Source organism: Petromyzon marinus, chromosome 19 (assembly GCF_048934315.1).
Source record: "Petromyzon marinus isolate PM22_M1 ecotype Great Lakes invasive population chromosome 19, UKy_Petmar_22M1.pri1.0, whole genome shotgun sequence".
In the NCBI taxonomy this organism is placed as follows: Eukaryota; Metazoa; Chordata; class Hyperoartia; order Petromyzontiformes; family Petromyzontidae; genus Petromyzon; species Petromyzon marinus.
In genome coordinates, this window is record NC_133685.1 from 8,817,823 (window position 1) to 8,838,125 (window position 20,303).

General features: G+C 46.8%; 1 protein-coding gene across 1 annotated transcript in view; it reads right to left on the bottom strand.

The window, feature by feature from the left end:
* LOC116943868 (oxysterol-binding protein-related protein 6-like) overlaps positions 1 to 20,303 on the bottom strand; it is a 205,864-nt gene that overhangs the window by 59,447 nt on the left and 126,114 nt on the right. Inside the window, exons 8-10 of the mRNA XM_032957146.2 lie at positions 11,870 to 11,978; positions 8,510 to 8,613; positions 1,074 to 1,166 (exon numbers count right to left, since the gene is read on the bottom strand). Coding sequence (XP_032813037.1) covers positions 1,074 to 1,166; positions 8,510 to 8,613; positions 11,870 to 11,978 — 306 coding nt within the window. The remainder of the gene's footprint in view (positions 1 to 1,073; positions 1,167 to 8,509; positions 8,614 to 11,869; positions 11,979 to 20,303) is intronic.

The window sequence follows — 20,303 nt, forward strand, 5'->3', positions numbered from 1 at the left end:
CAGTTCTAAATAAATGAGTTTTCAATATAGATTTAAAAGTGGCTCCCTGGAGCGTATGCACTTCACGACTCGGTTAATTGAGCACACTCCGAGCAAAGGTGCAATTGTCTTCACTCAAGCAATGCAGCTTGGCTCATCTCCATCGGTAGAACTGAGCCCATCGGTGGAGACTCGTACAGTGGTCAGCCATGGTGACGAGATGTTAACTACCTCGCCAGGTATTCAGGGCATGGGTTCGATCCCCACACTTGAAGCATGTATATAGAGTATTTTACTGCTATACTTTTCCACGTGGTAAGCCACTTCGTTGAGCTATCCAATTGTGGCCAGGTCACATCTGAAAATAGCTATATAGCTCAGTGGACCTTACCTGGTCAAATAAAAATAGTTTAGTTTAACAATTTAGTTTTAAACCTGTCATCAGTAGTCGGTGAACTACTGCTGTTGCCTTCCCGCTTGTTTGGATTGGGCAAGGATTTTAGCTCGTAACACTTCAATCGAGAGTTGAGCCATCCAACCAGTGTCAACTCCCGGATGTGAACTCATCTTGGTGGCTCAGCTGTAGCGAGCAAGCGATTCGCAATCGGAAGTTGCGATTTAAAATCCTAGTTGGGCGTCAACTCAGCCCATCATCTCTCCGGGGTCATAAAAATATGGTACCACTTTGTGGGAAGTTAACAGTGGGTGTCCGATTAGACTTACCCCTGCCATAGGAATGTGGAATTTACATCACTGTCTCAGGGCTGTAAACGGGAGTTGGAGCACTGCCTCAATGCTCATTTGAGCAGGAAATCACTTTGACCTGGGATCTCATGTCTATGGGGGTGCCCTTTTAAAATATAGCGTTTCAATTCCAATTCACAGGGTGTTAAAATGTTTATTTTAGCTATCGGAGGAAGCCAGAGAACCCAGAGAAAATCGTCGCAGAACACGGGGAGAGGACACACTAACAGACTAACTCCACGCAGCAAAGCACGCTGCATTGGTAATCGAACCCAGGGCCCCCTTTCTTGCTTTGAGGCACGGGTGTTTCCAGGTGTGCCACCCTGCCACGCCACGGTGAATATATTTACCTGCAAATGCATTTTAGAATCCTTGCTCACACTTTTGGTTCTCCAGCGGCGAGAGCTACGCTTTTCTTTCTTTCCGTTTTCAAGACAGGCACCCTGAAAACAGAGATTTCGGTTTTTTTGGTCATCAAAAGGACAGCCACTTCGGTGTAAGGCTTGCACAGCACTTTAAAGTTCCGTGTTGAATTTTACAACAATTCAACATCAACATGACATTTTTTCAGACATTTTAATCTTCGTTGTTTTGCTCCTGGCTAGTGTTTGTGCATATACGTGTGTTGTTTGGCGTCGTGGGGACGTCACCGCCACTTAGTTTGGCGAATGGCGGTTGTTGTTGTTTGGATTTCACAATTATATTAACAAGACACAAGGTGAATACATGTACAGTAGACTTGATTATCTGCGCTAATGATGGGGAGGAATGGCCACGGATAATTAAAAATCGCAGATAATAAAAAATATATAAATTTTATGTGGATCTCTATACCAAAAACCACTAGTATTGGTGAAAATCATGTTTAAGTTGAGAAAATTTAGTTTGTTAACATACAAAACATAACTTTGCAAGAAATAATGTATTGATCTTTTTTGATTGATTACAAAAGTCCATACAAAAAAACTGATCGATGCTCACGCTCAGTTATAACACTTCCCTGCTCACGCTCAGTGATAACACTTGCCTGCTCACGGTCAGAAGACTCGGCCCACGAAGTGGACAACAGAGCCAGGCCAATCAACATCAATCAAATAGTTCACAATACACGAACATCAATTCAGTCAGTAAAACATCACATTGTGAAATGGTCCTGCAAGATCACCCGTAGAGCCACTCCTGAAGTCACTTCCATATATCTCTCGGCAAACTGCGAGATATCTTTACGAGAGCAGGGACCAATGAATTCATAAGTTGGTTAAATCGACTTCTTTTTTTTGCGGCTCATTGCTCGGGGCACTTGATGTTTCTTTGTTCTGATTTATATTTACTTCATTGGCGTACTTTATTTAATTCACGTTTTTATTTCGCCAATTTTGGTGACCAGGTCATGCTTGTAAATTAGACTATTGTATGCTGGCCGTCTCTTAATTTCTCACATGGTTTAAAAAAGTACAAATCTGAAAGCGCTTTCAACTGCTGAGATCTGCTTGCCACTCGAAAGGCAGAAATGTTCTACAAACCACGCTCAGCGCGAGTCAGCTGATGCGCGATGATGTCACCAAGCTCCACCCATGACCTCCCGTCCAGCGGTACTCGTGTCGAGTGATTTGAATAAATAATTGGGAGGAGTAATTGATTGCTTAAGTAATTGGACACACTCCGGAAATACACCTTGCCGTAACTGGACAGTACTCCGGGCTCTGTAAAAGGGATGCTTTATACCAAGTGACAGAAATAACCAAATACATTTGATAATAGAATGCAACCATCCGAGCAATTTTAATTTGAAATTTAAAAAAAAACATTATAATATTTATTTCACAATAACCAGTGACCCTGCTGAGATCATTAAATTCACTACACTTGAGAACATAAAGCTTGACTTAAAGCTTTCGTGACTGCACGAGTTCATATTCTTTGGGTCTTTCGGTAAAGTCACGTAGAAAAAAAATTGTTCTACGTGAATTTGCCGAAAGACCCAAAGAATAAAAACTTGAGAACATAATTGAATTAAGGATGATAATTGTTTTTTACCCTTTTAATGATATTTGTAGTGTATATACTGTCCATTTTGCTACTGGCAAAGGAGGTTTCAATGGTGTAAATGCGTACCCCGAGCTCTCATACTCTGATGGTGCATTGTCTTGGAGTCGTGCGGCGTTTGGCGTCTTCTGGTCCAACACGATGCGAGACTAGGCTCTAAGAAAGCTGGCTGGGGTGTTGACCAATCAATTTCAAGGACAGTGCATACATTATCAGAGTTGTTTTTGCATTCCGACCGCAGGTATTGTGGTCAATGTAAACATGACTCCTTGTAAAAAAAGGTGTCAGTTTTGTTGCCAGATAAAAGGGTAAAAAAACTATTATCATATTTTCCTACTGGCAAAGGAGGTTCCAATGGTGAATTAAGGATGGTTGGCTGAATTCGATCCCACTTATAATCATAAAGTGTTAAGGGTTAAAAAAACGATGTATTATATGATTGTCCTATATGATATTTCTATACTCTTTGGTTCTTTCGGTAAAGTCACGTAGGTAGAAAAAATTAATAAAACAATAATCCATCAGTGGAACTGCTGGATTATTTTTTTCCGCCTGAGGACGACCGTTTGTGTTGCGATCGAAACGTCGTGATATATTATTTTGTTTTATTTTATTTTTCTACCTACGTGATTTTATCGAAATAACCAAAGAGGATGGATTCCTGCAGTCACGAAAGCTTCAAATCAAGAATTATATTTCTAGTGTATATACTGTCCATAAATTTTTGATTTAAAGCTTTCGTGACTGCAGGGATTCATATTCTTGGTTCTTTCGGTAAAGTCACGTAGAAGGGAAACAATAAAATCATAAAAATATAAAACAATTAAATTCTCACGACGTTTTGACTGCAACACAAGCAATCATCATCAGGTGTGAAAACCACAGCAAGAAAATTTGCAGTGGTTTTCACACCTGATGATGATTGCTTGTGTTGCAATCGAAACGTCGTGAGAATTTTGAAAACCACAGCAAGAAAATTTGCTGTGGTTTTCACACCTGATGATGATTGCTTGTGTTGCAATCGAAACGTCGTGAGAATTTTATTGTTTTATTTTTTTATTATTTCCCTTCTACGTGACTTTACCGAAAGAACCAAGAATATACTGTCCATAGTCAATATATCTTAATTTTATTTTCGCATTCTGCACCCATTCTTTTCTCCCCCCTAGTTTGGAATATAAACACAAATGTAATTAATAAGCTACACTGGGAATTAACCTAGATTTTCCCCAAGAGATATCTTTCATGGGTCAGCCTTACAACTATAATTGGGCATCCTCACTGATATGTAAGGCTTCACAAATGGGTAGCTCAATCTAAATTAGCAAAAAAAACATCTGTTTCTATGAGATATTTTATTTGCACAATCATCAAATCAATCCAAACTTTATTTATTCAATGGCACCTTTCATAAACCAAGGAGCCTTGTACACCATGTATCATTCTCCAATAAAACTTTAAAGCCATGAAGTAAGAATAATAATAAATCACCGATGCAGCACAAAATATCAAATAAACTACGCTTAAGAACGAGGCTTAATTTTGCGTGGAAATCTTCCATTTGAATCAACGATCTGAGTATTGCTGGCTCAGGTGAAACTAGCAAAAGAGGTCCCATTTTGTAGCTGCTCACCCCACGCTACAAATGCCCTGATAGTGGCATTGTCTTTGTACTGCTCACCTTTTGGCGTTCTCCGGTCTGACACTGGTAAGACTAGGCACTAAAGAAGGTGTAGGCCAATCAGTTTCAAAGAGAATGAATATATTATCATAGCATGTTTTGTTTGCATGTTCACTAAGTACGTGTGGTTAATGCAGACTTGATTCCTTGCAAAAGGTTTATATTTGGTGTTTGAACATCTAAACACATGTTTTATTGCTGGGCGTTCGTAAAATTCCTACCGTAATCCTTAAACCCCGTCGCGTTTATTTTGGTTGTGCTGTTATCGTGCGTTTGGGCGCACCTGACGATGCATCACCCACCAATATATACGAGCGTGCAATGTGATTTTGATGACAGACACTCTGTGTGGCCTCTGGACTTCGGGGAGGGGGGGAGAAACAATAAAAGGCGATGGAAATATACGAGTGCCCTTCGTTGACATCGATATTGCTTTTCAGACCGGATGAAAGGGGGTGCATGCATGCACACAACAACAAAAACAACAACCGCCATTCGCCACTAAGTGGCCCACCCCAGCACCCCACTCACTAGAGCACTAGGTCCACTCGACTCACTAGAGCACTGGGCCCACCCCAGCACCCCACTCACTAGAGCACTGGGCCGACCCCAGCACCCCACTCACTAGAGCACTGGGCCCACCCCAGCACCCCACTCACTAGAGCACTGGGCCCACCCCAGCACCCCACTCACTAGGGCACTGGGCCCACTCGACTCACTAGAGCACTGGGCCCACCCCAGCACCCCACTCACTATAGCACTGGGCCCACCCCAGCACCCCACTCACTAGAGCACTGGGCCCACCCCAGCACCCCACTCACTAGAGCACTGGGCCCACCCCAGCACCCCACTCACTAGTGCACTGGGCCCACCCCAGCACCCCACTCACTAGAGCACTGGGCCCACTCGACTCACTAGAGCACTGGGCCCACCCCAGCACCCCACTCACTAGGGCACTGGGCCCACCCCAGCACCCCACTCACTAAGCCACTGGGCCCACCCCAGGACCCCGCTCACTAGAGCACTGGGCCCACCCCAGCACCCCACTCACTAGAGCACTGGGCCCACCCCAGCACCCCACTCACTAGGGCACTGGGCCCACCCCAGCACCCCACTCACTAGAGCACTGGGCCCACCCCAGCACCCCACTCACTAGAGCACTGGGCCCACCCCAGCACCTCACTCACTAGAGCACTGGGCCCACCCCAGCACCCCACTCACTAGGGCACTGGGCCCACCCCAGCACCCCACTCACTAGAGCACTGGGCCCACCCCAGCACCCCACTCACTAGGGCACTGGGCCCACCCCAGCACCCCACTCACTAGAGCACTGGGCCCACTCGACTCACTAGAGCACTGGCCCCACCCCAGCACCCCACTCACTAGGGCACTGGCCTTGCCCTTGAGGGGTGTCAGAAGAGCGACTGCAATTTGCCACTCCCCCGTTTAATCCCCAAAGTGACACGAGTCTCAGCAGGGCCTGATAAAATATATATATATATATTTTTTTGACGTGTCTTATTCTGTTCACATGTTGCTAGCTCAACTGGGATACAAGCTCATTATGTTTTTTGGCGTGTACTCATTAGGGGTGCAGTTTGAAATACAACACCACATGCTCCACGTAGGTGCCTCTGACCTCGATAAACCTCAGGGCACCCTCCCTCACACCTATTTGCACCACGACCCTCGACAGCTGAACGCTACGTGCACTGTCCTTGGTTCACACCTGTCTCGGCAGGCTTCACACCTCAGCCTCCCCCATCGAACACCAAGATCATTCTACTCACCGCTCGATGCAGAAATGTCAACTAATATAGTCTCCTTCCCTTCCATTATCCCTCCCCAATCAATCACCTTCCCCCATGGGTCCTCTGCTGAATGCTCTGTGTCCCTCATCTCTCATGCCCGTGGCTCAAACCCCTTATCTTGTAAAATCAGCCTCGTGTATTCCTCCCCGAGTGAGCCGCATGCGTTTGGGTGTTCTCTGCGTCCCGTGATCTCCGTGCCGAGCTCTCTGATCGCCCTCTCTTATTTTGTTGTTATCAGCGAGGATTAAAAATAAGCTGGCAAGCAAGTCCATTGAGGCAGCCTCCACACAGTTATGAGATCAGCGATGAGGGCGCTATGGTGGCGAGCTGTCAACTACCCCGCCTGTTATACAGGAGGTCGTGGGTTCGATCCCGACCCGGATGATGCCTGTATATTTTGAGTTTGCATGTTCTTCCTATGATCACGTGGCTTTTTCTCCACATTTTGAATCAAAGTGCATTTAGAGTATTTGCTGCTATACATTTCCACATGATAAGCCACTTCGTTGAGCTATTATTTGTGATAGCCAGATTGCGTATGAAAAATAGCTATATAGCTCAGTGGGACTTACCTGCTAAAAAAAAAACAGTTTAGTTTAGAGATCCCGATGTACAAATAAATGTAAACACGCAAGGGCACACACAAGCGCTAGCTCACGTCGCATGCTTCAGGTTCCACTACAAGCATGCTACTCACGCTGGTATGCAGTATAACATTTGTAACAACATTATTATTCTCATACCTTTTATTAAGAGGCCGTTTTAAAAAAAATGTGGCCAATCTTACCTAAGAGGTCTGTGCATTGATATTGGCAAGCTGTGTGGTAGGTTTGTAGCAGTTGCCGTGTAACAAAAGCACGTGGCTCAACTTCCTGAGCTGCTAAAATATTTGAAGGCCGGCACATGAGGCGGGGGGGGGGGGGGTGTCCAGCACCGTGCCCGACTGAACCACAACTGCCAAGCACTAATCTTCACAAACACTGTCACAAGAACTTATTCACACTCTTTGGTTCTTTCGGTAAAGTCACGTAGGTAAAAAATAAAATAAAGTTAATACAAATCACGACGTTTCGGAAGCAACACAAGCCTCCATCATTAGGTGGGATAGTCACTACAGCAAATTACTTCTTGCTGTGACTATCCCACCTGATGACGGAGGCTTGTGTTGCTTCCGAAACGTCGTCATTGCAGTCACGAAAACTTCAAATCTAGAACTTATTCACAATTGAGTTGACCTGGAGGTAGCACAGCACATGTTCTGATACCATTTGTACACGACCTGGAAAGAAATCCAAAATAATCACGAGCATCATTGAGAACATAAACGAACAACATAAATCAGTATCAAAATAAAAGAATAGGTTTAGACCAGAGAGCGCCAAAAGGCGAACAGCACAAAGACAATGCCACTATTAGGACATTGAGAGCTCTGGGTGAGCAGCTACAACATGGGACCTCCCTTGCCAGTATCAAAATATAAGAATAAGGTTTTACCATTTTTGGCAATAAAACAGTTTGGTGTTTTAACATCTTAACATGATTTATTGCCAGAAAGAGTAAAAGCTATTCTTATAACGTAAATCAGCATACAACAGGTCTCCTTTTTACACGTCCCATCAGCCAGTTGCACGTCCTGCCAGTTCATCATTTCCGCAGCGTTGGCTCGACACAAGCAGTCCCCCAGGTGGCCCAGGATTGTTGTGCTGCGCACCAACGACAACACCACCACCGCCCAATGGATCAATCGGCCAGGCCGATCGGCTCCACTCATGCAAAGCGTTCTTGGACGGTCACGCCACAGAACACAGTCGTGTTCTCCTATAACGCGGCAGTAAGTTGCGTTCCTGAAGGGCACCACATTGTGGAAAATTATATATGATGTAGGGTAAAGTATGGTCCGTAATAACACGTGAGATGCGTACGCAGGGTGAACAAAGACTGAGGTGCGTGGACAGCATCTAGACGCATCCAGCAGCATCCCGCCTTGTACAGTTGCCGAGGCAGCCGTACGACCGATTATTCCCACTCGCGCGACATATTTCCGTTCACTCAAACCGCGTCATATCCAATTCGCATCCGCGTTGTAAAAACATGTGTCCCCCTACCCCCCCGCCCGATACATTCATCGCTTTATATCCCATTTGCGTTATGAAAACAGCGGAGCGTTACCGGAGACCAGACTGTGCGTGACGTGCGCGTCAACGGCCTACCGGCTGTGCTGAGCAGAGAGGCGCGCGAGAGCTCTCACCTGCATGTCGGAGAACGAAGGCGCCGACTGAGTCCGTTGCAGGATCTCCAGGCTCTTCAAGATGCCGCTCAGCTGAGCTAGATTCGCCTGGCAGTCGTTGAGGCCTACGCGCAGACGACAGGAGACGACGATCGCATCTGTGTGGCTGGGTGGCTCAGGTCAACGCCAAGGTCTCGTAGAAAGAGATCACAATCAGCATAATTATTTATTCTGGAGGAATCCGATGAGCTATGAAGCTCCTTTTCACAGATGTCCAGTAGATCATACCCCGGTTCCTAATATCACTCGATAATGGTTATGATCGATTTATTTAAATCTTACTCACCGCTAGGTCATTTGTGATGCCGCCGCCACGGAGCCGATCGGCGGGTGGCCCACCTGCGATCTCGCCGCCCCGAGCGGTGAGGCCGACATTGCTCCACCCCACCACCTCCCCACCCCCCCCCCCCACCGGAACACACACGCACGCACTCCCCCCACCATTAGAGCGCGTGGGAAGACACCCTGGCCGACAGGTTTTCACCCAGAAGCCCTCGTAAAGGGATAATCTTCACGGTTTCCTGCGGCCAGGGAATTGGACGGTCTCCTCCGACGCTAACACACCCCGTGGCGCCGTGACTTGAGTAGAAATGACATGTTCACGGCGGGGCTGCCCCGCCACCGCGGTTAGTACGCACCTCACGCACACGGGTCGGCAGGGCAGGCAGGTAGGGGGGCAGAGCCACGAGCGGCGGGAAAGCAGGGTCGCCCTCCGACTGGAGGGCCACTGAGCAGGTAAATTTAGATGCGGACGTCGCTGAAAGCAACGGCCCGGGGGATGCTGGGATACAGATGGGCCTACCGATTGGCGGGTGATCCCAGCGAGCTGATTGGCCCGCGAGTCGGCACCAGGTAGCCCCTTTGATGTAGAAAGAATAAAGCGGGTCAGGGCGAAGGGAAAAGGGTCTCTGGCTACTCGAGTCGACCCCAGGCCCGTCAACTCCCGAGTCCAGCCGCGCGAACTTCCGTGGGACGTATCGACGCGCCGCGAGGACCAGCCGGCAGTGACGACGAACCGTGAGTAAGAGAGAGAAAGAGGGAGTTGGGACTTAGCTTAAGAGGAAAACCGGAGAGGGTAAAGGGGAGAAGGACAGGTAGAGTGTAGTGCCGACTATCGAGAGATAGATTGGTCCTGCCCCGCTGATCCCGGCTGACTGGGTTAAATAAGGGCTCGCCGACGCGGTGGAATAAATCGTCGGCGGTTACATAACGGACTGGTGTGGTTTTCGCGAGGGTGTGGAAAGAGAGTGGAAGCGTGGGTGCGCTTGCTGTTCTCGGTGGTCGCCGCGTGTGTGGAGCGGCGCCGCGTGGAGTGTGTGCGCTACGAACCGTCGGCTGCGGACTCCCACATTGCGAGCGGATACCCATCTCGCACGCATGCCCATCGCATAGCCCTTTAAACCCGTTTAATCCAATCCCCCCACGAACGACGTCGCTTACCCTCCGACCTTTAACCCCCTGTTACCCGCGTGTGATTGGTGCGTGGGACTGCGCGGGCGGGGAGCGTCGCGTTTGGGTGCCGGCGAAGCGCTAGCGGGTCCCAGGGCGGGCGAGGGTGATGCCTCACCGGCAGGAAACCCGGACTCGGGGGGGGACAGCACAGGGGGGGGAACAGGAGCGCGACGACCTTTCCCCGCCCGGGGAGGAGTGCGGCGGCGGCAGCTCCCACACTAGTGGAGAGTCTGGGAGCGTCGGCACTTCGCGGACGGGGTCGCAGGCAGGAGAGATCCCGGGGGCCGGCGACCCTAACACATTCCACCAATCTGTGTAAGAGTATATATATATAAAAACCTGCCTTGTTTAGACAGTGCCAAGTCGATCTTTACTCCACAACCGTTTTCTACTGCTAAAGGAACCAAACGCAACGGTCAACATTGGAATAACGCCGTCACATTTGGGATGAATGTCCTGCTCTATATCCAACCCGTATAGAATGCAGCATCTCTACTTGATTTATGATTCCCCTACCCAACAATGTGCTAAAATCATTCCCCCCATCGTCAATCTTCCTCCGCCTTCTTCTTCTCTTCGCGACTGCTCCCATCCACGGCTGTTCGGTCCGTCACCTCCTTGTCTCTCTGCGACCGTTTGCTGTCACGCTCGTTGCTCTCATGAGCAGCGGCTCTTGACCGCACACGTCGAGGTCGTGGGTCTCCATGTTTTGGCCGATTGATCGCATCCGCACGGCGTGCAGACCGCCCTCAATCTGCCTCGCACATCCGGTCATCCTCGCAGCAGCTGTTTTTGGCTGGCCATCGAACAAAGACGGTGATGGCATCGCACCCTTTCAGATGCGCCTCTGCAGCTGTCTGGAACGCTCTTCCTTCCGATGTTAGGAAATAACTGGAAGCTATGCACTTCTAAAATCCAGGTTGAAAACTAATTTCTTTGGAACTGCTTTTTGTGTTTAGTTTGTTGTCCTTCCGCCGCACCTTCGATTAGCACGCTTGGCTACGTACGGTGTGAAAGAAGTTCAACATACATATCTATCTTTCCTGAGTCAACCTAGGGGAGGCCCAAGACCGTTTCAGATACAGTAAAACCTTGGATTGCGAGCATAATTAGTTCCGGAAACGTGTTTGTAATCCAAAGCACTCGTATATGAAAGCACTCGTATATGAATTGTGATCACGTGACGCTCGGCAGACAAAGCGTGTATACGTACTGCTCGTATTGCAAGATCTCGCTCGTTTATCAAATTAATTAATTTTTGCTCGTCTTGCAAAACACTCGCAGACCAAGTTACTCGCAATCCAAGGTTTTACTGTATTTGCCATTGGTGTTGGCCGTGGCCGTGCATCGGACTCGGGTAACCAGGTTCGTAGGGTAGTGTGATAACAAATATGCCACCGCACCCCATAAAATAACAGCAGCCACCATCTGCCACTGTGTCATCACAGCGCTTGTTGTACTCGAGGTGCACTTTGGGGCCACGTGAAGTGTTGATGACTTGTTGGCAGGAAGTCACAAGATAGACCGTGGTGTTATGGGTTAACCGACTGAGTTGACCGGCTTTCCATGCAACAATAACAGCCGCCGTTTGCCACGATGTTGCGCTGATGTCACCACAGCGGTTGTGACAGTCTTAGGTGCACTTTGAGGCCATGTGAAGTGTCAACGGCTCGCTGAAAGCAGGTCACGGTATAGAGCCATGTGTCATGGGTTGACCGACCGAGATGACTGGTAGATGCACCACCTGTGCTCCCCGCCACTGTGCCAACTCGCTTGCGTTTTAGCCGTTTGGCGAATACACACACGCACGCACACACACACATGGCAGATCCACCACGTCCTGAGATTTTAAAATCTCTGTTCGGCTACCTCTTGCACAGTGGTCCATCTCCTCCGTGTCCAGGAGCCAGCTGGTCATTTTGATCTGACCGTTGGAGAGGGATCCCGAGAGGCCCGGGCTGCTGGACGAGCGCGACATCTGTGCTTCGACAAGAGGGGAAGGGACAGAGCAAGACAGCCCAATGGCATCGGCGCCACACAATTACGATTCGACCCCAGAGTTCAACAAATAGACCGGCTCTTGCCCAGAGACGCCAAAGCAGAGGCTGCGTTCGCACCGTCCTTCCCCGGGCAACCAGATATTTTTGAACGTGCATCTTAATGCTCACATCCACGTGTATTTTGTCTAAAAACTCGACACGTTCATAACATACCACTCGCCTTAAAGGTTGAAGTATGAAATGGGCGGCGTTTTTGGGCAATTTGTCCTCTGAAGAAGGGCCATGCCTGACACGTCACCTTCGATATATTTTCCTCCTCTTAGGGTCGGCAGTGTTATTGATGAATGTGTTGAGTTTTTTTGTGTTGTTGTTGTTACCAAATAATGTGTTACACATGTGTTGTCCGTGAACTTGTACGGTCAAATTAATTCGACTCGGATGCAATTAGCTTCGTAGATTTCAGCCTCCGAAATTGTCACGCACGCAGGTTTTAAAGCTGAACACACGTGAATACGGAGTACAACATTTCCGAGGCGTATTACAGTTTTCAGACTATCGCCAAAAAAAGCCATGGCTACTGTTGGCTGCTATTTCAAATTGGACATATTTGAAAAGAGGAGCTTTATAACTCACTGGATTCCTCCAGTGTATGTGTGTATATATATAAAATTAGAATTTTGATGATTAAACGCAATTTACAAACAACGATGTTGAGGCCTCGTGCGTCGCGCAGCAACAATGCAACACGGTGGTGCGGAGAAACGCACTGCCCACAAAATGCGCTCGCGTGTTTCAAAACACGGCAAAACCAACCCGCCTCGAACATTCTCGGCACAGCCTCCGGCTCTGCTAAGACGCGAGCGCGTGTGTGCCAACCGCACAGCGACACACACCCACACACAAGCTGCAAATGCAACGCTTGCTGGGGGGGGGGGGGGGGTGGGGGCGTCCAGCAACAGCGCAGTTGCCACCGTTGTCAAAATCAATAGCGGGTATTTATAGTTTCCATCAGATGCAACTGTTCCACAGACGGCGAGGGATTCTACAAGAGGCAACAGGATCGCCTGATTTAGTATGTGTGTAGGCAGCGCGAGTGAGGGTGGAAGAGATGGAGGTAAAAACAAGTTCATTTTAAATGCCTGCGGAAGTTGCTTTGGAGGTGTGAAGGCTCAAACCCATGACACCTTTGAGTGTGCAGAGAGAGAGGGAGATACACAAAGACAACGATCCCCCGTATAGCCTTAACAGACTGTGGGGCAAGTGCTGTTAGCGAGCAGCACCTGTGAAGACCATGGTGTGTGGCCGGCACCACGTCCGGCCGCCTTTTTCTCCCCAGTGGCGATGTTTACACATGGCACCAGGTACTCATTTGAGGCTGAGTCTACGTAGGGGAGGCCCAGAAGTGATTCAGATAATCGTCACCGGTGTTGGCCATGAGCGGGATTCGAACTTGGGTGGCCGAGTTAATAGCGCAGCGCGCTAACAGTTGCACTATAAAGGTTAGCGGGCTAACTGCTAACCGGTAAAAGGAGAGACGCACCCATGGCTGTCTTCCTTTGAGTCTATAGAGGTGTGATATGTACTCCACTGGGTGTCTTCAACACAGCTCTGAGCAGTTTTGTTGTTGTTGTTAAAAAAAGTTAATTCGTGGAAAGTTTTCAATGATGAAAACACACATTCGTCAACAATATCCGTGGCCTTAAAAGGACATATATGTAATAGGGGACGTGTCAGGTAATGGTTCTTCTCCACAGCACATGGAGAGGCCAGACGGATGGAGTGGATAATAAAAGTTGGGAGACTCCACTTTAGACCGTGCGGTCTCAAGAGAATTAAAATGTCTCTTCACAGTTTTTCTTTATTCTTAGCTCTTTCGGTAAAGTCACGTTGAAGGGAAACAATAAAATAATACAATTTATATAAAACAATAAAAATTCTCACGACGTTTCGACCATAACACAAACAGTCGTCATCGTGAGAATTTTTATTGTTTTATATATATTATTTTATTGTTTCCCTTCAACGTGACTTTACCGAAAGAGCTAAGAATATGAATTACTGCAGTCATGAAAGCTTTAAATCAAAATTTAAAATTCAAAAAAATGTTAACACGTAGGAGAATTTGCACCAACACCGCAAGAAATTTGCCTCCTCCAGGCTCTGGAGACCACCTGGAGAAGATTCTGGCAACGCGTTGACAATGCTGGCGAACAAGTGGAGACTCTTTGACTTTACGAAACCCTTAACATACATTTGGTTAACATGTTACAGTGTAGTAGTATCCGTTCTTTTTCCATTAAAAACGATAGTCCCAGATAAGTGTTAACAGTTTTTTTTAAGCACCCTGTGTGTGTGTGTGTGTTTTCCTTTCAAGGCAGTGTTATTAAAGCTTGTGTTGAGCTTGTGCTTTGTGCGCTACTTCCAGTGCCATTTCACAAATTAAATTGCATAATTTTAAAACATTTGACACTCCGCTGAGATAGATTAACTGGGATTGTTTTTTTTAATCAGCCTGAGGAAATGTGCGGAAAGTTTCCAGTACTCGATTTTAACAATTTTATTGTCATCTGCGAACAAACCACCGGGAATGCAATCGACCTCATCGGATCTCCGGCGTCCTTCTTGTGCTGTAATTATTTGCTTCTGATTCATATGCACAGCTTTCAGGATTGCGTTGTGGGCAGCACAACGAAATCCATTGTTGTACTGCCCTTTCTATGTCCCCGTGTCTACGTTCCCCACTTTCAGCTGCACCGCCCAAGCGTTCGGAGGTACTTACGAAACTGATATCGATCAAATTTCGATTTAAAGCTTTCGTGACTGCAAGGATTCATCTTCTTTGGTTCTTTCGGTAAAGTCACGTAGAATGAGAAGAAAATAATAAATTGATAAAATAAAATAACACAATAATATTCTCACGACGTTTCGGCCACAACACAAGCGGCCTTCATCAGGTGATGTTATTTTATTTTATCAATTTATTATTTTATTCTCATTCTACGTGACTTTACCGAAAGAACCAAAGAAGAAGATATCGATCAATTAATAGATGCATCTTTACACCTCTTCATGTTTACACCCCTTCACGCTACCATGTGGCACCATCCCAACACCCCAGAATTAGCACAGACATTATGCTTGCCTGTACAGGCTCCAGCAGTGGTTCTTAACCATTACTGCGGCCTTGCCACCCCCCTTTGGTTCTCAATCGTCAACAGAATTATGTTATTAACAAGAAAAGGTTTCGATGAAGCCAAGTAAGCTGTTACTCACGTAGCCTTGCTTCATTTGTATTTCGATTATTTACCTTCGAAAAATAATCTGGCCGTGTCTCGCACCCCCAGAAAAGGGGCCGTCCATAAATGACGTCACGCGATTTTGGCCCCTCCCCCCCCCCCTTCGTCACACGGCGTCACAAAAAGTCAGACCCAACCTCAAATATGACGTCACAAAGCTCTGCCCCCCCCCCCAAAAAAAAAATAAAACATGCTTCAAATCGCTTTCAACTATTGTCATTGTAGTGCGTATTTAATGTGGCGCTGCACTCTGATGTTGTAGGAGAAAACATTCATTAAAAAGTCTAGTTAATTTAGTGGAAACGTGTTGTCTATATTTATCTAAAGTTGCGCATTTTGATGTGACGTCACATTTCTCAACCCACCCCCCCCTCCCTCGTCACACATCGTCACAAATGTCTGACCCCCCCCCCCCCCCCCCCAGGTGCGTCACGTCATTTATGGACGACCCCAAAGGGTATCTCGCACCCCCAGGGTGCGCGTGCACCCCTGGTTGAGAACCATTGGTCTAGAGCAGGGGTCACCAAACTACAGCCCTGCGGGCCGCATCCGGCCCGCGACGTCAGTCCCATCAGGCCCGCCGACGACGGTACTTGAATTTGTCTTCTTTGGTTCTTTCGGTAAAGTCACGTAGAATGAGAATAAAATAATAAATTGATAAAATAAAATAACACAATAATATTCTCACGACGTTTTCGGCCACAACACAAGCGGCCTTCATCAGGTGAAGGGGACGAGACTGTCTGGAGGACAGCGCTGGAGTGAGAAAGCCACGCTGAGATCGCGACCTTTAAGCTGTGTGAGAAGAAACAAAGCGCCTTGACAAAGGAATTAGCATAGAATTTAGCATTGAAATGGCCGAGTGATTAGCTTGTGACTGGTCACAGAAAAGGCTATGTTAAAGTTAAAGCATACACATCCGCAGACAGTCTCGTCCCCTTCACCTGATGAAGGCCGCTTGTGTTGTGGCCGAAACGTCGTGAGAATATTATTGTGTTATTTTATTTTATCAATTTATTATTTTATTCTCATTCTACGTGACTTTACCGAAAGAACCAAAGAAGATGAATCCTTGCAGTCACGAAAGCTTTAAATCGAAAAGGTACTTGAATTTGGTTGATAAAACGTATGGAACACGAGACGTTGTGATACAATTTAAATATTATGTTTAGAATACTAGATCTTCACGCGTGCGGAGACCTCCTGACTGCTATGTTCCTTAAATTTACTATTTAAAATGATAAATTATTGTATCTAGATTTTCTTGTTTATTGTAATGTTTGCTTATTTCACGCCATCCCAAGTCCTTCCCCGGCTCGTGGTAGCTCCGCCTACGCTCTGACGTTGCCATGGTTTCCATGGCCATGGTTTCCATGGCAACGTCATGGCAACACGTTACCATGGTTTCCATGGCAACGTCATGGCAAAACGTTACCATGGTTTCCATGGCAACACACACAAACGCGCACCTCTCCCGCCCCCAGATTTTCCAGCTGTCAACACAGGTCCGACGCTCCAGAAATATTTATTTATTATGCGGCCCGCGCTCGTCATTCTTTCAGTTATCCGGCCCACTGTGAAAAAAGTTTGGTGACCCCTGGCCTAGAGTATTGCGGCAGAATTATTAAACACAATAAGATTCCAGTTAAAAAAAAAAGAAATCAAATACAGTAGTTTTGTGTGTTTTTTTTTTTAAATGAAATATTGATGAGGCTCAAGTAAAAGCCGCGTCGGGCAGTCGTGCACACGAAAGCCGTCTAGACTCGGCAACGGCATTTGTGCACGTTCACTTTCCATCGAGCGGCCACGTGCATTAATTGATTTTCTAGCTGCGTCGAGTCGTTATGTTGCACCTCAGAGCCCTTTTGGCCAGAAATAGGGCATGACGGAATAATATCCAGCGGTACCACCCCCACAGCGGGCACGTCAACGCGCCCGTGAAAACTCATTAAGCCTGAATTTCCTGTGGAAACAAAGCTTGCCAATTCTCTTCCATTCCAGGACCGGTTAACGATGACTGCGGCAAGTTAGTGAGGTGACTGGGAGACTCGCGGGCGTGGTGGGGAGGGGGTTGACAACCCTTGTCGCCACGGTGGCGAGATGTTTTACCACCTCGCCTGTTAAATAGGAGACCGTGGGTTCGATCCTGACCCTGACGCCTGTATATTTGGAGTTTGCGTGTTCTCCCCGTGGTCGCGTGGATTTTTCTCCGGGTCCTCCGTCTTTTCCCTCCACATCAACTTGCGTTTGGAATATTTGGCTGCTGCTATAAATTTCCACACGATAAGCCACTTTGCTGAGCTATCATTTGTGGCCAGGTCGCTACTGAAAAGGATCTGTATAGCTCAGTGGGCCTTAACTGGTCAAATAAAAAAAATACAAATACACAGTTTAGTTTGTAGAGTACGCTTTCAGCACCGCCGAGATTACACATTCGAGTCCCGCTCAATCGTTTGACGCTAAACCAGGTTCTCAAAATGCAGAAATGTTTCATGGTCCCAGCCAAGACACCGACCAACGGGCTGTACCGGACGCGTTCGTCTACACAACCTGTGCACCCGATCTCGTGAGACCTCGGAAGCTAAGCAGGGGTGAGCCTGGCCATCACTTGGACGGGCGACCACCGTGCATAGCAGGTTGTCAGAGGGCAGCTGCGGGGGTCTGTGCTACCTTGTGTGCCACAGACGGAAGCGCGGCAAAATGGAACGATGTACTTCACGCCTATCCTTCCACGTTTACAAATCCCCCACCTTCACCAACCCACACTGACCAGCGTGGTGAAGTATGGTTAAATAATCCCCATGACTCTGCAGCAGGTGCGGGGAGGCCCTCATCCAACAGTAGAGTGACAAGAGGGCCGTACAGTACCATCGAGTTCTCATCACTCAGCAGCTGACAGTTGCCATATAGGCAATGTCTCTTTACATATGGGTAGAATATTCGTGTCATCTATCTGGCCAGGTGGCACCTATGGTTAGAACACTGGACTCGCAGGGAAAAGTTTGAAAGTTATCGTCCCGGTTGAGATTGATTCAGCCCATCATCCCTCCAGGTCTATAAATTAAGTAAAGGAGAAGGAGGAGATTGCTGAGTTTTTCGAATGCGGCAATTTGTAAGCATTTTTGTTGATATGGACCACTAAGCCATGCTATTCGTTGACGTCACCAGGACCGTTGAGAAACGGCAGCACGCAGCGTTCACCGGGGCATCCTGCCGGATTCGAGCAGCAAATGCGCTCCCGCTGGGCCACGCCACCACCCAAATATAACGTCGCGACTAATAATATTATTATTATAGACGGACATCGTGCACCGTACGTAAAGAAGCCACACGGAAGGGGATGCAGCAGGGTGTAAATGGGTGAAAAAACCTATAAACTGCCATGCACTGCACATTAATTATGCAGCATTTATGCGGAACTGTCAAATGTAAAACGGAAACATGCACGCGCACACACGCGGGGATGTTCCTAGGCATGCAAATGTATGCGCTCATGAATAGACAAGAACAACACACACTATAATTTCCCAATTAGCCTAAAAGATTTCTGGATAAAGTGATATTAGAGAGCACCTATTAATTCCAGCGTGAGACGCAAGGGAGGAGCGAGGTCAGCTGCATACCCGGCTCTCTCTGACTCCCCCAAGGTTGATCCTGACAAATGGCACCAATTATTAAAATTATACCGAGTTAATCTAGACGAGGTCCAGGCCCTGGTGTTTATATATATCTCACATTTCATCAGTGTTGTCCATGGATGGGAATCGAACCTAGGTCGCTGGGATTTCTATTGAGGCTTGTTAACTGCGATGGTACCACTTCCCACAGTATCACAAACGTACGAGCAAACACACAAACTCATACATTCAGGGACACATAGAGGCATAAAATAATTATTATGTGTACACAGACTCATAAATTACCTTGTAACATCTCTGTACAAACATAACCAGAAATTGTTTACTTTGTGTCTTGTCTTACCAATGTTAGAGATGAATAAATTACGATAATTAGGTTATCAAAGGCAGGTACTGGTAATGCCATAACGTTAATCCGTTATCAGCAAGAAATAATGACTATTAAATAACGTGCGCTGGCAAATGATTCTGTATTACCCTCACTTAGAATCGTATTACTAGGAATCTTGTTACGATACTAGAATCATATTACTACGATTCTTAAAACCAAGTGGATGCGAGGGACAGCCGCAGCCATCAACAAAGATCGTACAAGAAAGCCTTCAATCAGAGCAATCATAAGACAATAATAATTTCATGTTGCAATGCAAATAAAAAATATAGCATAATGTTAGATTACTCCAAACACCTCGAGGAATCAAGTTATCAGACCGATTACTCTTCAAACTTTCATTTCCCGGCATCGCATATATTTATATTATTTTTGATGCTATACATTTCCACGTGATAAGCCACTTCGTTAAGCTATCATTTGTGGCCAGGTCTCTTCTGAAAAATAAGGTAATAGTTCAGTGGGCTTTACCTGGTAAAATAAAAAAAAGTTGAGTTTTATTTGTATATATTTTTTGGGTGATTTGCTTACCTTTCCTATACTTTGCCCTCCTATCGTGTTTTTGTATTGTGTTGTTATAACGTTCTGACAACGTGCGCTAACTGGACATCTGTGCAAAAAGAGCTTCATAGCTCATCGGATTCCTCCAGGATAAATGTTCTGAATCTGTATTGATGCAACTCCAGTTTCACAAAGGAGACAATAAGTCATATCTCATTAGGAGTATTTAATCTCCCGATGAATAGATACTGCTGAACTAACTGATCCTAAGCTCGTGTTCTCTTCCCAGAGCGACTGGACATCTGTGAAAAAGACCATTATAGCTCATCGGATTCCTCCAGTATAAATAAATATTCCAATTCTGCATTCAGCACCTCGGAAGGAAATCACAGTTTCGCGCAGCAGAGACGAGGGGCAGAGACAAATACAGCAACAAAAGCAAGGCTCGTCGGCCAATCGACGCGCGACGCACGCTCC